This window comes from Podarcis gaigeae (genome assembly GCF_964106915.1).
Source record: "Podarcis gaigeae genome assembly, chromosome: 15".
Taxonomy (NCBI): domain Eukaryota; kingdom Metazoa; phylum Chordata; class Lepidosauria; order Squamata; family Lacertidae; genus Podarcis; species Podarcis gaigeae.
The window spans coordinates 42694777-42709792 of record NC_139692.1 but is presented as its reverse complement, the minus strand read 5'-3'; the positions used below and the strand labels follow the sequence as shown (position 1 = coordinate 42709792).

At 46.4% G+C, this 15016-nt stretch overlaps 1 protein-coding gene across 1 annotated transcript in view; it reads left to right on the top strand.

The window, feature by feature from the left end:
• The first annotated feature begins 10807 nt into the window (after positions 1–10807).
• Positions 10808–15016, top strand: part of P2RX5 (purinergic receptor P2X 5) — a 32552-nt gene continuing 28343 nt past the window's right edge. The window contains exon 1 of the mRNA XM_083715239.1: positions 10808–11544. Coding sequence (XP_083571365.1) covers positions 11408–11544 — 137 coding nt within the window. The 5' untranslated portion in view covers positions 10808–11407. The remainder of the gene's footprint in view (positions 11545–15016) is intronic.

Sequence of the window (15016 nt, the reverse complement as noted above, 5' to 3'; positions counted from 1 at the left end):
TACTGTGTTTGTTTTTGGATTTTCCCAGTCTATGATTCCATATAAAAGGTAAAGGTAAAGGACCCCTGAAAGTTAAGTCCAGTCGCAAATGACTCTAGGTTTGCGGCGCTCACCTCGCTTTACTGGCCGAGGGAGCCGACGTTTGTCCGCAGACGGTTTTCCCGGGTCATGTGGCCAGCATGACTGAGCCACTTCTGGTGAAACCAGAGCAGCGCACGGAAATGCCGTTGACCTTCCCGCCGGAGCGGTACCTATTTATCTACTTGCACTTTGACGTGCTTTCGAACTGCTAGGTTGGCAGGAGCAGGGACCGAGCAACGGGAGCTTACCCCGTTGTGGGGATTCGAACTACCGACCTTCTGATCGGCAAGACCTAGGCTCTGCGGTTTAACCCACAGCACCACCCGCGTTCCATTGATTCCATATAAAGAAGAACAATTGTTCATTTAAAAGATTGGAGTGAATTTAACTTTGCAGTGCCCCAGAACTCTTCATAGTGGTTGCAGGGCAGCTGCCTACAATCAGCTTTCCCCCCAGCAGCTGCTAAATCAGTGGTAGACTGCTCCTGAACCTGGAGGGTCCTTGTAGTCACCAAGACTAGTAGCCATTCGTGGAGCTTCCACCCTCCGCAAAGCACCTGAGCTTTTAAAACTTTCCAAGCTGGTGCTGACATCATCAGTTCTTCAGGGTAGAAAATTATCTATGTTTATTAGAAGTGGCTTGAAAAAATATTTCTTTTCCTGGACTTTTCTCTGCCTTCTGCCAATCTGTTTCGTTGGCTAACCCTGAATATGAAACTTGAGTATTGTGAGATTTAGAAAAGATGTCTATCTTCTTTCTTTGTGACATATTTAATATTACAAACATCATTCCTCCCACCACATCCCATCCCAACACAGTCATTTAAGCTTCAATTCAACACTTATCAGGGAGTAATTTCTATTGAATTCAACGGTTTTGAGAAGAAAAGTATAGAATTTCATTGTTTTGTATGGGTTTTTTTCTCCCCAACCCCTCCAAACTTTCTCCTTTCTTCATAAGGGAGGTGTTCCACCTCTTTGATAATTTTGGTTGTACTTTTCTGAGCATTGTGTTTCTTCAGAAGAAGAAGAACTAGGTGGACCTGGCAAGATTGACGGTCCTACGTTTCTGTCTCTTTCACCTGCACATGGTTTTTAAAAAAAAAAAACACAAACCAAATCTTCATTGTGTTCCCCATGTCTCTTTGACCCATCTGGCAGTGTTTCCAGTTTGTTATGGCTTGCTGGCATTCATCTATTTGGCACCGAGGGCCTGACTGCAGGAACCATCCAACTTTAGAGAGAAACCCTCCATAAATTTTAAATGATACTATTATCCTTTCACACAATAGGTCTAGGGGATGTGGCCTTGTCTCGTACGCAAGACGTAACCTGATATTTTTTCAGCAATTGCTCTTTCTCTCAACAGACCTCCTTGTCATTTAGTCACAGCCTGGGGAATCCTTCACATGACTCTCCGGGGGGTTTATGTAGGCAAAACAATCCTGCAATTCAAAGACACTTTGGGGATATTTAAACAGATGGCTCTTTCTTCAGGGGATGGTTTCATGCAGAAAATCAGAATGTCTGCTTAACGAAAGGTTTGCCGCACTGACAAGCCCTAAACTTGCACCTGACACCTTCATTGTATAGCTTTTGCCTTATGCAGAAGACATACCTCTTTATCATGGCCTTTTGACACTAGATATAGATAGATAGAAGGGACGTGGGTGGTGCTGTGGGTTAAACCACAGAGCCTAGGACTTGCCGATCAGAAGGTCGGCGGTTCGAATCCCCGCGACGGGGTGAGCTCCTGTTGCTCAGTCCCTGCTCCTGCCAACCTAGCAGTTCGAAAGCATGTCAAAGTGCAAGTAGATAAATAGGTACCGCTCTGGCGGGAAGGTAAACGGCGTTTCCGTGCGCTGCTCTGGTTTGCCAGAAGCGGCTTAGTCCTGCTGGCCACATGACCCGGAAGCTGTACGCCTGCTCCCTCAGCCAATAAAGCGAGATGAGCGCTGCAACCCCAGAGCCGGTTATGACTGGACCTAATGGTCAGGGGTCCCTTTACCTTTATAGATAGATAGGTAGATAGATAGGTAGGTAGGTAGAAATCTAAATCTCCATTATCCCTCACCTTTTCTCTGTTGGCTGGAGCTGATAGAAATGAATCCAACATCATTTATTTGGCCTGGATGGCCAAAGGTTCTCCATCCTTGAACTAAATTAATAAAATAATCTCTTGTGCTTATAAGAGGTCGGAACAGGTGTGGGGGAACCTTTGGGCCTCCCGCTGTTGCTGAACTACAACTCCCATGATTCCGGGCCATTGGCTATGCTTGCTGGGGATGATGGGAGTTGTAGTTCCGCAACATCTGGAGGGCCAAAGTTCCCCCACAGTTAGAAGGATGCTGTTGGCAAGCACACAAGCCACACACAAGGTCCTCTCTTCCAGCCAAGCCCCTTTGCTACTGTGGATCTGTCCTATTTCAGGCAGGAGACCCTGTCAAAACAAAGCAGATGAACATAAGGAATGCATATATATTTGAGCCAGACATACATGCTGCATATATATATATATATATTTGCAGTCTGATCATCCCTGGCAAGTCGGGGCGGCATAAAACTGACCGTCCTTTGGCAGCTGGCCCAGCAAAAGAAGGAGATTTGTAGGAGCACATTTGAGAAATGGGAGTTGGGCCAGACTGCTGGTCCAGCATATTCCTTCCTGGATCATTAATCTAGAGTGTCCCGTTCTGCTCTGTTAAATCCCTAAGTGGCAACTGAGAGCCACTCACAAGGAAGATCTATGCATCACCGAGGGAGCCTCTGCACTAAATGTCTTGTAAGTCCTGTGGGATGGGCGCATGTCAGTGTGTTGCTCATCTGCAGAGGGCAAAGCCTTTAAAAATAACCAAAAAGTCTCCTGTGAACTCCCGACACAAGCTGCCTGCCTGTGCCAGCCAATCTCCGTTCCCTGCCTTTTCTCAATAGGCAAAACTGCAGCTGGACCTCTGAAGATGGGGACATATCTCAGTGGGTGAAGCCTCTGCTTTAAGGTCCCAGGTTCAAATCTCCAGTAAGATAGGTAATTTATTACGGTCAAAGACCAGCTCGCATAACATAACACAATAAAAACAGCGTTCATAAAGATTAAAATATGCAATCAGAGCAGATTGCAGCAATAGCTCATGAGTTAAAACTGAGATATATACATATACCTGTACAGCTGAGATTTGGGCTACCTTCAGCATTTCCCTAGTAAGCTATTTTATTCTAGAGGATGATCTGTGCCTACAAATCTCGGCACATAATAATGATAATGATAATGATAATGATGATAATAATAATTTTATTTATATCCTGCCCTCCCCAGCTGAAGCCGGGCTCAGAGCGGCTAACAACATTAAAATAATACAGCATTCCAAAATCAATTCATTATAAAATCAGTTCAAATCAGGTCGTCTTGTGATCTTTGCCTAAGAGGAGAGAATTAAGTTTAGACTTGTCTGAAAGATCGGCGAGCCTCTTCAGCAAAGGATCAATGGTGTCTCTATGAATCTCCAGTAAAAGAAGATGGAGGAACCTCAGAGCTGGGGGCCAAATGTGGTCCTCTGGATCTCTTGATATGGCCCTCAAAACTTTCTCCAAGCCACACCTCTTTCCTGATTAACTCTGCCGCCGGTGATGCTTGAGAAAAGAGATGGCAGGCCAACCGTGGCCTCTCCACGGGCAGCAGACACACAAATCAAGGTGAAAAATGACCTTCTCAAAAAGACGCTCGCCGTCAGCAAAAACACCGTTTCAGGGGAGTGCAGAAAAAGCGAGGGGAGAGAGACACTGGAAGTTTTCCTTCACGCAATTTTGGTTTCTACTCTGTTGTTTTGTAGTCAGTGTCAGAGCTTGGGCGCTGGGGTTTTGAGGTGATGAGTATAATATCTAAGGTCATGTTCAGCTTGTGATACCACTTTAAGCCGTCATGGCTTCCCCCCTAAGAATCCTGGGAGTTGAGAGCGGTTAGGAGACCTCTCCAGTCCCCTCCCAGAGCTACAATTCCCAGAGTTCCCTGTGAAGAGGGATTGATTTTTAAACTACGGTGGGAATTGTAGCTCTATGCGGGCAATAATATTTTCAGCGCCCTTAAGAAAAGCACAGTTCCCAGAAAATCCATGACTGTTTAAAGTGGTACCAGAATGCCCTAAATGCATGGTATGAATGTGGCCTTAAACAGGAATGGAGAACATAGTGCCCCCATCTCTGACCAAAAACAAGGCGTTGGAGGGGAATAATGCAGTTTTTGAAGGTCAACGGCTATTAGGTCTGTACCAAAACACTGAGGCATTACATTCCGAGCCTTGATTTTGGGACCAGCTGGTCTCGAACTCAGAACTCTTTACCGTGTCTGCATCCCCACTAGCCATTTAAAGCTCACTTCTGGGAAGGATCCTGGGAATTGTCGTTTGTTAAGGATGCTAGGAACTGTAGTGCTGCACCAGGTAAACTACAGTTCCCGTGCTTCTTTGGGAGGGCGTGTGCTTTAAATAGAAGGTGGGTGCAAGCGTCCAGCATCAATTCAGTGGCTGAATGGGCCGTGATGGAACGCCCTTCCTCTTCCTCATCATTGTTAAGCGATGGCCTGTGGTTGGTGTTTTTTAAAACATACAAATGAGGACCCCTGCTGCAGAAGAACAGTGGCAACCATGGGCCTGTCTGAGGATGAGCCTTTATAAATGCATCTCATATTTAAAATGCGCTTTAAACTCTGGGGGGAAGCCGGCAGAGGGTGCCATCTGGCTAGCATTTGTGATGCCCACAACCCTGAAACAACAACAACAACAACTTATTATTTATACCCCAGCCACTCTGAGCGGCTTCCAACAAAATATTAAAATACAGTAATGCATCAAACATTAAAAGCTTCCCTAAACAGGGCTGCCTTCAGATATCTTCTAAAAGTGTGGTAGTTGTTCTTTTTGACATCTAGTGGGAGGGAGTTCCACAGGGTGGGCGCCACTACCGAGAAGGCCCTCTGCCTGGTTCCCTGTAACTTGGCTTCTCGCAGTGAGGGAACCGCCAGAAGGTCCTCGGCGTTGGACCTCAGTGTCCGGGCAGAACAATGGAGGTGGAGACGCTCTTTCAGGTATACTGGACCGAGGCAGTCTTTCCACAGCAATTCTTAGCGTAACGTTTTTCAATTGTGCGTATTGGTCTGCGCCTGTGACATCCCGAACACACACACACACACACACACACACACACACACGAAGGGCCCTGCTAGCCTTTTCACAGCCATTCTGGACTCCTGTTTATTTCCAATGCCTCTGACAGATGGGCATCGTTAACTAAAGGAGTTGGGGAGAACTTATAAACACAGAACAAAACAAGCTGTCAAGATGTAATGGATTAAACCTCTGGCACACCTCCAGGGAAAAGCAACTTAAGATGGAGTAAATAACAGCCAACAAGAGGTGGGAGGCTGGGAAACGTGAAATCAATAAGTGTCGACTATTGAAATATCGTAGTAAAATACATCTCCGGGCAAAGATGGGTATAACATTTCTTAGAGCAGTGGAAGCCCCCTCACTGGAATTGGGGGCCTGCAATGAAAAAGTTGCACGAAGCAGTTCACAGTTCCAGCCGGCCACCCACTCCTGCCCCTTTTCATGATACTCCATTCTCTTCCCCTTCCCACCTGGCTTATGTATTTATTTATTATTCTGCAAACTGGGGTATGTGGGCAGGTGTTCCCTAATAATGCCATTACATACAGCCTGAAGATTGACAGTGGTATCTTGGTTTTAGAACAGCTTAGTTTATGAACAACTTGGATTAAGAACGCTGCAAACCCAGAAGTAGGTGTTTTGGTTTGTGAACTTTGCCTTGGAAGCAGAACACGTTCATCTTCCAGTTGAGTGTGTTCCATTTGTAAATTGAGTCCCTCGCTGTTAATCAGAGGCTTCCTGTTGAGTCTGTCGGCTGTTGAGTCCCAAGTAGCCACACAACACAGAGGTGATATTTGGAGCTTTTGCTATTTTTTGCATTTTTCTTTGTGTGGCTTTTTCATTTTTTTTTTGACTGTGAAAAGTCTTCCTCTGCCCTGGCTGGAACAAAACATCATTTGTTTTATGGGACTGACTTGTGACTGTTGTTATGTACTGAAGTTCTCAACTTGGGCCAGCAGGGGGATACTGTAGATAGTTTTCACTCAGGTCCATATATGCAAATAAAGGATTGAAAGTGACGTTCAGTGATTGGATAGCTATAGAAAATGGTTACTGTTGCGTTCTAGTGGAGCTCTAATATAAGCAGGCTGGCTGAACCCTTCAGTTCAGTTCTGTTCTGGCCTGTGAATAAACAAGAGCTGTTTGAAGAATCGCTGTGTCATCTGATATGTTCACCCACAACTTAACAACTGTGGCTTGTAACTTCATTTTTGTGACTTGTTTTGTGACTGTGTGGAACCCAGTTCAGCTACTGATTGATTGATTGATTGATTGTGTGACTGCAGAAATGGATGAAAGGCCCCCCCCCCATCCAAACAATGACTATAATCAGTGCATGTAAGAAAAAAATATAATTTTAATTTTTATCATCTACAATACTATCTTATTTATTTTATAGTACAGTACATTGATATTACTTTCATTTTATGGACCAGTGGTCTCGTTAGATAGTAAAATGCATATTAAATGGCTGTTTTAGGGGTTGTTTATAAAAGTCTGGAATGGATTAATCCATTTTGCATTGCTTTCTATGGGAAAGCACACCTTGGTTTTAGAACGCTTTGGTTTTGGAACAGACTTCTGGAATGGATCAAGTCTGGGAACCAAGGTACCACTGTACAAGGCTTAAGTCGGGTTGTGCATCCATAAGCAGTGACCAGAGGAAGAATGCCCTCTGGGAAGAGCGCAGAGAGAAGGAATGCCATCTGCAGCAGCAACACAACTGGCTGCCTTCCCCTGCCCCAGCTGCAACAAAACATGTCTCTTCTGTATCGGTCTCTACAGCCACAGCAGTTGCTGCGACTCTCCAACAAATTGATTTCACCTTCCCAATACATATGGATGCCAACCAACACCACTTTGTGTTGTTTTTCTTAAAAATATAAAGCAGTATAGAAATAATAATTATGATTATGATTATTAGAGGGAATGGTGTACATTTTCTCTCTCTCTACGTTTCCGAGCACAATTCAAAGTGTTGGTGCTGACTTTTAAAGCCCTAAACGGCCTCAGTCCAGTATATCTGAAGGAGTATCTCCACTCCCATTGTTCTACCCGGACACTGAGGTCCAGCGCCGAGGGCCTTCTGGCGGTTCCCTCACTGCGAGAAGCCAAGTTACAGGGAACCAGGCAGAGGGCCTTCTTGGTGGTGGCACCCGCCCTGTGGAACGCCCTTCCACCAGATGTCAAAGAGAACAACAAGTACCAGATTTTTAGAAGACATCTGAAGGCAGCCCTGTTCAGTGAAGCTTTTAATGTTTGATGCATTACTGTATTTTAATATTTTGTTGGAAGCCGTCCAGAGTGGCCGGGGAAGCCCAGCCAGATGGGCGGAGTATAAATATATTATCATCATCATCATCATCATCATCATCATCATCATCATCATCATCTCTAGGGGGACTGATAGGTGGGGGGAGAATAAACCGGTCCTGCCAAGCTTCCGGACAGTTCATCTGAGCCATTGAAAAGACTGCTGCAGAAGGCGCCTATTGGCTAGTGCCAGTATGTCCCCAACACTCCATGTTGAGACAATAGAGGGGAATAGCTGGGAGGTGGGCGGGCAAGGAGCAGCCCCTGGTGCCGCCTAAGGAGGTTGCCTGTCTTTGCCTAATGGTGGAACCGGGACCTAAGGAGCAGAAGTCTTGGAGAACTGCCTAAACCGCTCTGCGAAAGAAGACCAAGAATAAACTATTTGAAAGGCGAGTCAGATAAATCCAGCTGAAGAAGAAGAAGGCAATCCATTCTCCATCTCATAAGTCACACTCTTGAAGTGAACTGGAAATTGAAAAACAGGATAGATAGACAGATGCTTCCGATGCTCAGCGGCGGCTGGACCACTGGCATCCCATTATTTTCTTCAAATATATAAATCAGCCAAATGGGTGACGTCTCACCGTTTTGTACACAAGGAAGGCCTCGTTCCAAGCAGCAAACAGCAGAGCCAGGGTGTTGAACAATGCTGAAAGGGTCCCGTTTTCATTATGATGAGGCTGTTATCTTTCCTCACCACCGTTTCCAGTAAATCACTTCCCTGGCGGACATAAGGGCAATGTCAACATTGCTATATATGTTTTTTGCAATGCTGTGCCGTCTCGGCTCAGCCACCTCGACTGGAGACTCTGAGGTGTTGCCTTCAAAATTTATTTTCATGGGAACAGTAATGGCAGTCATAATAGGAACTGCACAGGGAGACCAATAATAAAGGCTGCACATCAATATAGCATTAACTCGGAGGGCGTCTTTGACCAGGCCTTGGGGCTGCCTTGAAGGCAGAGGCGGGCAAATGTGGCCCTTCAGGTCTCTCAAGCTGGCCCTGGGAACTTTCCCCAGTGTGATAGGAATTTTGAGGTCTTAGATATATGGTAATATTCATAACTGCATGTACATAGATCAGCACAGGAAGACCGACCTGAAGCCATTTTGATTCCTAAACTGGGCAAATGTTTTCTCTGCAAGGTCAAAGTAGGAAAGCCTCCCCATTGTCTTTTCCTTCACAAATCCTGTCTTAAGGGTATGTCTGTGTTTGAATAGGGTGTGAGCCTGTGACCTGGCCCAGGAAATATTATTGCTACAAAAGACTAACCAGGCTCCCCAGGCAATCCAGTCAAGTAACCTGCCAGACAGGAGATAAACAAGGACAGGAGAAAAACAACATTCAAATTTCTGTTTTAGACTGCCTTTTCTGTGATGTAGATATGATGTATCTGGGGGGTGGTCTTAGGTTACACCCCTTCTGTGATGTAGGTATGATGTTTCTGGGGGTGGTCTTGATCTACAGGGTGGCAATTTCAAAAGTCTTTATAAGGCCTTGCGCGCCATTTTTCTGGGTCCTCCTCCTTTCCTGCGGGTGAGGGGAGCACCTTGTTGCAACAGATCAATAAAGATCAAGCTTCCTAGCTGCTTTGCTTCTCAATATTCTCTGGTTGGCCTCTGTTATTTTCTCCTACCAATAGGGAACCTACGTAAGGACTCTTGGATACTCCATAAGGGAAAAGGGCAATTTTTGTTTACAACACCAGGTTCCCAGGACGCACCAAGAATTGGTCTTCCTTCCGACCCTCCTCTAGTGTTTTTGCCTGGCTGTTTTTGTGTCCTCGAGCAGCTCTGATAATGCTGCCCGCTTGCCAGGATGAGAGAGGGATTTGTTCGCCACACACGATCTGAATCTGCTGGGTTATTTGGAGAGGATTATTACACTGTGGGCTATAAGGTCGCCTCTATGGGATGCGGGTGGCGCTGTGGGTAAAACCTCAGCGCCTGGGACTTGCCGATCGCATAGTCGGCGGTTCGAATCCCCATGTCGGGGTGAGCTCCCGTCGTTCGGTCCCAGCTCCTGCCCACCTAGCAGTTCGAAAGCACTCTTAAGTGCAAGTAGATAAATAGGTACCGCTTTATAGTGGGAAGGTAAACGGCGTTTCCGTGTGCGGCGCTGGTGCTGGCTCGCCAGAGCAGCTTCGTCACGCTGGCCACGTGACCCAGAAGTGTCTCCGGACATCGCTGGCTCCCGGCCTCTTAAGTGAGATGGGCGCACAACCCTAGAGTCGGACACGAGTGGCCTGTACGGGCAGGGGTACCTTTACCTTTACTGGCTCAGAAATCTAACTCGTGAGGGCCCATGGCTCAGTTGGAGAGCACCAGCAGCCCTGCATGCAGAAGATTCCGGGTTCGATCCCCAACGACATCTCTAAGTAGAGCCGGAAGAGACACGCTGCATGTTTTCCAGTTTTCTCAATTGCATTTGCAGCCAGACCTTTGCACCTCGGTTTTCGAACGTTTCAGAACTTGAACGGTCTTCCAGAATGGATTACATTCGAGAACTGAGGTACCCCTGTGAATGTGGCAGAAACAGGTGGATCTGGAAGTTCTGGTTCTTTCAGATTTTTATTTTTCGAATCTTGAATTCAACTCTTCACGTTCTTGCAACAACATGTGAATTTTTGTTTTTTAAATCCTCGTGAAATTTGGAAGCCATTTAGTGCAAATCTGTCCCAATAAACACATGTTTTTGTATGCAGTTTTGAATAACACACACATCTTTGGTAAAGCAACTTTCCCTACTGTTATAATAAATTGTATGTTATTTACTGCTTTGTATTCTATTTTATGAATGCATTGCCCTAATAACGCCTTTTCGTAAACACTGGTTGGAGAACAGCATCACTCACAACATTCAGGAAAGGTGAATTTCAAAGGTTAGCTGCGTTTCAGTTCCTGCATTATAATTATTAAAAATATTTATTTTTATTTATTTTTGTTTTGTTTTATTATTTATTTTTGTCATGAATGAAAGTGAGAGGGGCTTACAAATTGAAACAAACATTAAAACCAAGCATAAAAACTTAAACAAGCCTGCCTACACAGTATACAATTAAAATGCATTTAAAGCACACCCACTTCCAATAAAGAATCTGTAATTTACACACACACACACACACACACACACACACATGCTACAACTCCCAGCACCCTTAACAAACTACAATTCCCAGGATTATTTGGGAGAAGGGGTAAATGTACTCAAAATGTGCTTTCCATCATGTGTTTGCAGCATACAATAAAACACTGGGAAAAAAGCGCATCTGCAAAGGGCAGAACTAATTCATCTCACCCGTCTTAAAAAGCTGAGCAAAAATGCATAAACAAAGAGGCCACAAATATGCTTAATACCCCCTCCAGATTAAGGACCCCAAACCTGGATCATTGCTAGGAACCTTTTGCCATGTGCCTAAAAGCAGAGCATCGCAAGGGGGCTGTTTTTGCAAAAACTGGGTCGTGAAAAGGCAAAGGCGGCCGGCTTTCTCCTCCTGCAGAGCTATTATTGCAGGCTTGCAAAGGCCGAGGACCTTCTGACTCAGCCTTGAGATTCCATCACAGGCGGCAGAAGGAAGGTGGTTCTTCCACATACCTTGTCCAACCAGCAAGGGCTGCTGCTGCTGCTGCGAGATCTATGCTCAGCTGAGCTCTCCCTTGCCACCGAAAATTCAGATCAGAGCAAGCGCAGGAGGGCTGAGCAGCAGAGCTGAATCGGAGCTGGTGTTTCAGCTTTCCAGGAGAAACACGTGCGTGTCTAATTCCTCCCCACCTGTCTTTTTTATTTTTATTTTCCCCCTTCCTCCGCACCCCTGCCCATCCTTCTCCTTCAGATGCTGAGCCAGTCGGGAGAGGATGGGGCAGGTGGCCTGGAAAGCTCTGTGCCTGTCGCTGTTTGATTATAAGACGGAGAAATATGTCATCGCCAAGAACAAGAAAGTGGGGGTGCTCTACCGAGTGGTCCAGCTCTCCATCATGGCCTACATTGTGGGGTAAGGAAAGAATCTTTGCTCTTCCTTTTCTAAAAAAATAATAATAATTCTGCGTCATTGATACAAGCGCACAGTAAAACCAGGCTGGTCCTTCTCCATCACCTTTCCTGATGTCTCTTGCTGATCAGAGAATCATGGAATTGTAGAGCTGGAAGGGACCCCGAGGGTCATCCAAACTGACCCCGTGCAATGCAGGAATCTTTTGCCCAACGTGGAGCTCGAAGCCACAACCCTGAGATTGAAATCATGCTTTGCTATTGACAGATTGTTTGCTGGCTTGTGCTGCTCAGCTCTAAAGCCGAAATGCAGGGAAACGTCGCAAACTGACTTGCACCAGGTCAGAAAACCGGCCTGCCTACACCCAGTGTTGCCCGCTCTGAGTGGCAGCTGCTCTCTGGGGTTGCCTTGGGCAGGGCGAAGGGTCCTCTTCGTTGCCAGATCCTTTGAAACGGGAGAGGCCAAGGATTGAACCCAGAGCCTTCCCCCATACACAGGAGAGGCTCAGCTTTAATAGTTGTGAGATCCCCAGCCAAGGAAGGGTGGGGGTCGGGGGTGCTGGTGTGTCGCTGCCCAGAACGCCCTGACCTTTGAACCCGCCTATCAGGGCTCATCCTACGACCTGGAAAAGCTGCAGGGAATAGGCTACGTTTTTTAAAACACACTGGCGTTTGGATTTTGCCAATTTGCACTGATTTTGCTCGATGCCAAACATTCTGCTCCTTTAGGGATGGGCATAAAAACTCTGTTTCAAGGCTGGGCAACCCCAGATTTATTTATTTTTTGCAGGGGGGTTGTCAAGATGCTGTCTGGGGAGAGGGGGCTTCTAACTGGTGGTGTGGGGGGGTCAGGATCCTCAGCCCCCAAGGGAGACAGAGAGGGGAGTATTTGGGCTTTGAGGGCAGCAGCTGGGCACAGATCAGCAATGCCCACTAGGACCTTGGCAGATGCCCAGAATGTTGACTGCCGTTACCCATGTGGTTTATGCCTGTCGTTCCAAAACTCTTCTTTCTCGGAAACGGCTGCTTTAGAGGCTCCGGGGCGGGCATGTGGAGGGTGCCTGCGTCGCATTGCACCCAGGGATAGCTGTGAACGGGTGATTGCTCCTTGCCAGATAGGAACGGGACATTTGCCGGCAAAACACCGCCCTTTGGGTGGGGGTCTTCCCGGTGGGCACCTGCCGCACTCATGTCGTTCAGCTTGTGTCTCTCCCTCCCTGCTGAAAGAGGGCAACCAGAACACCTGTGCTTTGTTGTGCAAAAAGTTCATCCGCATCTCGTTCCAGGTAGAGTGTTCCTGAGCATGGGGTTTCTACTTAGCAGTCGGTTGACAGACCTCTTTAGACACGGTCTATTTAAAAATAAATAAATACTGGCTGGCGAGTGAGGGTTGTCAGTTGCTGTTAGCCACCACAGCTGAACAGAACCTCCACAGTCAGGCGCAGTGCACCTTGCCGTACCAGATGCTGGGGACAAGTATCAAGGGAGTTTCTGTTGCCTCCTGCTTGGGAGCATCAAAAAATACCTGGCTGTCCCCTGTTGGTAACAGGACACTGGGCAGAATTCCTCAGCTTTCCCCTGTTCCAACAAGGCTATTTTTCTTTTCATTGGTCCCAGGAGAATGAAGACCTTTGTAGGCCCGCAACCATTTTCCATGGTACATATAGTGTTGGATTCCTAGGAAACAGAAGGACTCCGTTTGTCTTTATGATCTGAAAAAAACCTTTCTCCTGATCACTTATGCGGGATACGTTCCATAGTTATCCACCGGTGGTGAGGGAAATGCACTCTGGACATGCTCAGGGGCACTCTCGCCTCTTCTTTTTCCAAGGAGATATGGATGCCACATTTGAAGGAGGGTGTTGACAAACTAGAATCTAGAGGAAGGGCAGCCAGGAGAACAAGGGACGTGAATACCAGGTCATGTGTGAAGCCACAGCTGAAAGAGAGCTAAGTGTGGTTAGCTTGGAGGAAAGACGTTTAAGGGTGAGGGAAATGACAGCCGTCTCCAAATAGCTGGAGGGCTATCACATAGAGGATGGAGCAGACTTGTTCTCTGTCGCTCCACAGGTCGGGATTTGAACCCGGCGCTCAAAAATTACAGCGAAGCGTATTTCAGCAAGACAGCAGGAGGCAGTTCCTACTTGTAAGGAGAGCTGTTCAACAGGGGAACAGCCTCTGTTTGAAAGCAGCGGACTCGTCTCATCCTGCATTGCAGATCCTGCACCGAGCAGTGGGTTGGACTACATGAGCTCGAGGGTCCCCTTTCTGACCCTGAAATGCTCTGATTCCATTCTGCCCTGTTTCCTTCGTTCCCCATTTACCACTTGCATTTCAGGGTGTATTTGCAATGACCGGCTGTGGCGAAAGCGAGGGCTTGTAATCTCAGAATAGGGTATTTGTGGCTGATGTTGGCGCAGACTGGGCACTCTGTACATGTTCAGTTTGCTTTGGTCCGGCGTTCCCATAGTACAGGATTGTAGCAAGATGATTGGGGTCGGGACCAGTCCAGGGAATGGATATCTCTGGCCCTCTGTATCGAGAGCAAAAGGCGTATTGCACGGATATTTCCAGGAGGACTGAATGCAGAATTTATTATTTCCAACATGCTTCACAGCATAAGCGTGTTTGTGTGTGGTTGCTGTCCAACCCATCAGAAAAATTTACAATTCTGGGCATATTTATTCAGAAATAAGCCTCTCTTTTCCAAGCGCTTTGGAAGTGCATTTGGGAACTGCACACAGACTCAGATGATTAATGGATCCCTTGAATGGATTGATTTAATCAGCTAAAACATCTGCATATATTAACAAACCCGCAATGTCCCCGTCCCACTGGAGGTTTAAAGGAGACGTGTTTCGTTGAGTCGGTACAAAATGGAGTTGGTGGTGGGGCTGAAAATGGTGGTGGGGCTCAGGAAGAAAATGGGAATCCTTCCGTTATCCGCGGGTTTCTTTTAAAAACCACAGTTCCTTTAAAAAATAATCTGGTGCTCAAGTTATAGAAGGATGTGTGAGAATTTAAGTCAGTTGATTAGAGCACGGATTTTCTGATTGAGACAGATATTTTGAGACTACAGTTCCCATCATCCCTGACCACTGGTCCTGCTAGCTAGGGATCATGGGAGTTGTAGGCCAAAAACATCTGGAAGGCCGAGGTTGAGGAAGCCTGGATCCTCAGGGTCCCTTCCAACTCGATGATTCTCTGAAAGGTTCTGGGTTCGATTCCTTGCATTGATGAAATATCTCATCTTAGGGGGATAAACAACAACAACAATCTTTATTACGGTCCAGAGACCCAACAAATCGTTACAAAGCATTACACAATTCATACAGCCCACCTCCAGGTCAAACAAGCATTTTGTTCAGAATATAGAGATCATTGGTTCTTGCAACCACCGATAAAACCTTTGCCACTGCTAATGTTCTAGCATTTGTCCGGTCTTTCAATAGGAACCTGACATAGTGAGCCTCTGA